At 36.8% G+C, this 3,059-nt stretch overlaps 1 protein-coding gene across 1 annotated transcript; it reads right to left on the reverse strand.

Annotated features, from left to right (window-relative positions):
- Positions 1-1,630: 1,630 nt before the first annotated feature.
- On the reverse strand, positions 1,631-2,436 carry LOC307183010 (dynactin subunit 6-like; the record flags this gene model as incomplete). The annotated part of the gene is made up of 1 exon (XM_079914861.1): positions 1,631-2,436. One exon carries the CDS (start codon positions 2,434-2,436, stop codon positions 1,879-1,881), a length of 558 nt encoding a protein of 185 aa, XP_079770987.1. The 3' UTR covers positions 1,631-1,878.
- Positions 2,437-3,059: the final 623 nt, after the last annotated feature.

Raw genomic sequence — 3,059 nt, forward strand, 5'->3', positions numbered from 1 at the left:
GTACCATTTTTCTAGATTCCACATATATGCATTAATATATGATATTTGTTTTTGTCTTTCCGACTTACTTCACTCTGTATGACAGTCTCTAGGTCCATCCACATTGCTACAAATGACCCAATTTCATTCCTTTTTATGGCTCAGTAATATTCCATTGTATATATGTACCACAACTTCTTTATCCTTTCTTCTGTGGATGGGCATTTAGGTTGCTTCCATGACCTTGCTATTGTAAATAGTGCTTCAATGAATATTGGGGTGCACGTGTCTTTCTGAATTACGGTTTTCTCTGGGGATATGCCCAGTAGTGGGGTTGCTGAGTCATATGGTAATTCTATTTTTAGTTTTTTAAGGAACCTCCATACTGTTCTCCATAGTGGCTGTATCAATTTACATTCCCACCAACAGTGCAAGCGGGTTCCCTTTTCTCCACACCCTCTCCAGCATTTGTTGTTTGTAGATTTTCTGATGATGCCCATTCTAACTGGTGTGAGGTGATACCTCATTGTAGTTCTTTTTTTTTCAGAAATTCAAAAATGGCCTTTTACTATCCACAATTAAAAATTAATCTTGTAATAATTTATACTGGAAAAGAATCTGAAAAAGGATACATATATACATATAACTGAATCACCTTGCTATACACCTGAAACTATTACAACATTGTAAATCAACCACACCTCAATGAAAAAATAGTAAGTTTCAAGAGAAAATATTTTAGCATTTAATGTCTTAGTATTAATCAACACCTACTGATTCAAAAGTTAAAAAGTATGTCCCATTAAATGTATGCACTTGAATTATTAAAAAAAAACCCTTGGAATTACAATAAAATACTCAATATTTTGCCCATTATGTAATTAGGTAAATAGAATTACGACAACGTCAATAATTAGTGATTAGTAATATGCCAAAATAATTTCATACATTTATAAATATATCAAAATCTCTTCTAGTTTAATTGTCCTCAGAAACCTAAGAATACCACTCAATCATCATTTTACTTGTCATTTTCATCAGACACCATTCTTTTTGATTTTATATTCTACTGAATACATCTTTCCCCGATTACTTTTGTTTTACTGAAAAGAAAAATAAAATCGTTTTCTTGGAAACAAAATGAAGTCTAAATTAATTCAATAGCTGCTGAAATTTCACCTGAAATTTTAAACAGCTAGAAATCCACATTATCTTTAATATATAGCTAGTACACAATAAAAATTAAAGGGGCTATTTTGGGAAAGTTGATGCAAGGAGAAAAATTGATTAAAGTATATTCACTGAAAGTCCTGTCATCAACATTTTTATTTAGTTTAGTAAATGCTAGAATATAAATACATAACAATATGTTCTGTCTTATCATGGGTAGTCTTTTTTTTTTTTTTTTTGCGGTACACGGGCCTCTCACTGTTGTGGCCTCTCCTGTTGCGGAGCACAGGCTCTGGACGCGCAGGCTCAGCGGCCACGTCTCACAGGCCTAGCCGCTCCGTGGCACGTGGGATCCTCCCGGACCGGGGCACGAACCCGTGTCCCCTGCATCGGCAGGTGGACTCTCAACCACTGCGTCACCAGGGAAGCCCTCATGGGTAGTCTTTTATATAACTAAATTTCATGGCCAACATTTTACATAACAAAACAACACAGAAGAAAAATCTGTAAATTATCAGAAATGGGGCAAGGACATCAGAAAATAATGCATTTTATATAAATTATAGAGGACAGTTACAATGAAAACCCATTATTTTCCTCTCTAACTGAATTTTACAAGATAAAGTCAACACATATTATTCTGCGCACTGCTAAGAGTGCATAAACAGTGTGGATTTTTCAGAAGACAGTGGTCAAAGACAAATGTTACCTTGATGACATATATTGTTCTTAGTTCTTAACTGGAGTTGAGCTTCCTTTCATAGTCTTCTTTAGGTGATAGTAGTTTGGCAAGATTTTCAACAGGAAATCCAGTTGTAGTGTCTGGGGCTGTGGGTGCTCAGTCTGTACCCGATGAAGACAGCCTGCACCATAAATCACTGTGTTCTCAGGGATGACTTCAAATGTGTTCAGGTTGCGACAGGCCCCAATGATGCAACCACTTGTCAATATTACGTTTCTGCCCACATACGCATTTGATTCAATAATACTATTATCTCCTATTTTCATGGCTTGGGAATAACAGCCAACTTCAAACACATTATTTGTGCCAATGATCATAGGTTTGGGCTCTGAATCTGCTGCATCAGAGTGAGCATTTGTGATGAGCGCCTGTTCTTCTATTACGTTACCTTCGCCAATCACTATGGGCCCGGCTTCCGCAATGATTTGTGCTTTAGGGTGGATCACTGTCCTGGGTCCTATAGTTACATCACCCCTGATTTCACTCTCTACACACACAACTGCTCCAGGTGCAATCTTCACACTTTTTTGAGTCTTTTCCGACATGGTTCGGGCCCTGTCTCCTCATTGTAGTTTTGATTTCATTTTTGTAATAATTAGTGATGTTGAGCAGCTTTTCATGTGCCTCTTGGGCATCTGTATGTCTTCATTGGAAAAATGTCTCTTTAGGTCTTCTGTTCATTTTTGGATTGGGTTGTTTGTTTTTTTTAATATTGAGCTGCATGAGCTGTTTATGTATTTTGGAGATTAATCCTTTGTCCGTTGATTCGTTTGCAGATATTTTCTCCCATTCTGAGGGTTGTCTTTTCATGTTGTTTATAGTTTCCTTGGCTGTGCAAAAGCTTTTAGGTCCCATTTGTTTATTTTTGTTTTAATTTCAGTTACTCTAGGAGGTGGGTCAAAAAAGATCTTGCTGTGCTTTACGCCAGGGTGTTCTTTCTGTTTCCCTCTAAGAGTTTTATAGTGTCTGGCTTTACAGTCTTTAATCCATTTTGAGTTTATTTTTGTGCATGGTGTTAGGGAGTGTTCTAATTTCATTCATTTACATGTAGCTGTCCAGTTTTCCCAGCACCACTTATTGAAGAGACTGTCTTTTCTCCATTGTATATCTTTGCCTCCTTTGTCATAGATTAGTTGACCATAGGTGTGTGGGTTTATCTCTGGGCTTT

Source organism: Stenella coeruleoalba (assembly GCF_951394435.1).
Source record: "Stenella coeruleoalba genome assembly, chromosome: 2".
NCBI lineage: Eukaryota > Metazoa > Chordata > Mammalia > Artiodactyla > Delphinidae > Stenella > Stenella coeruleoalba.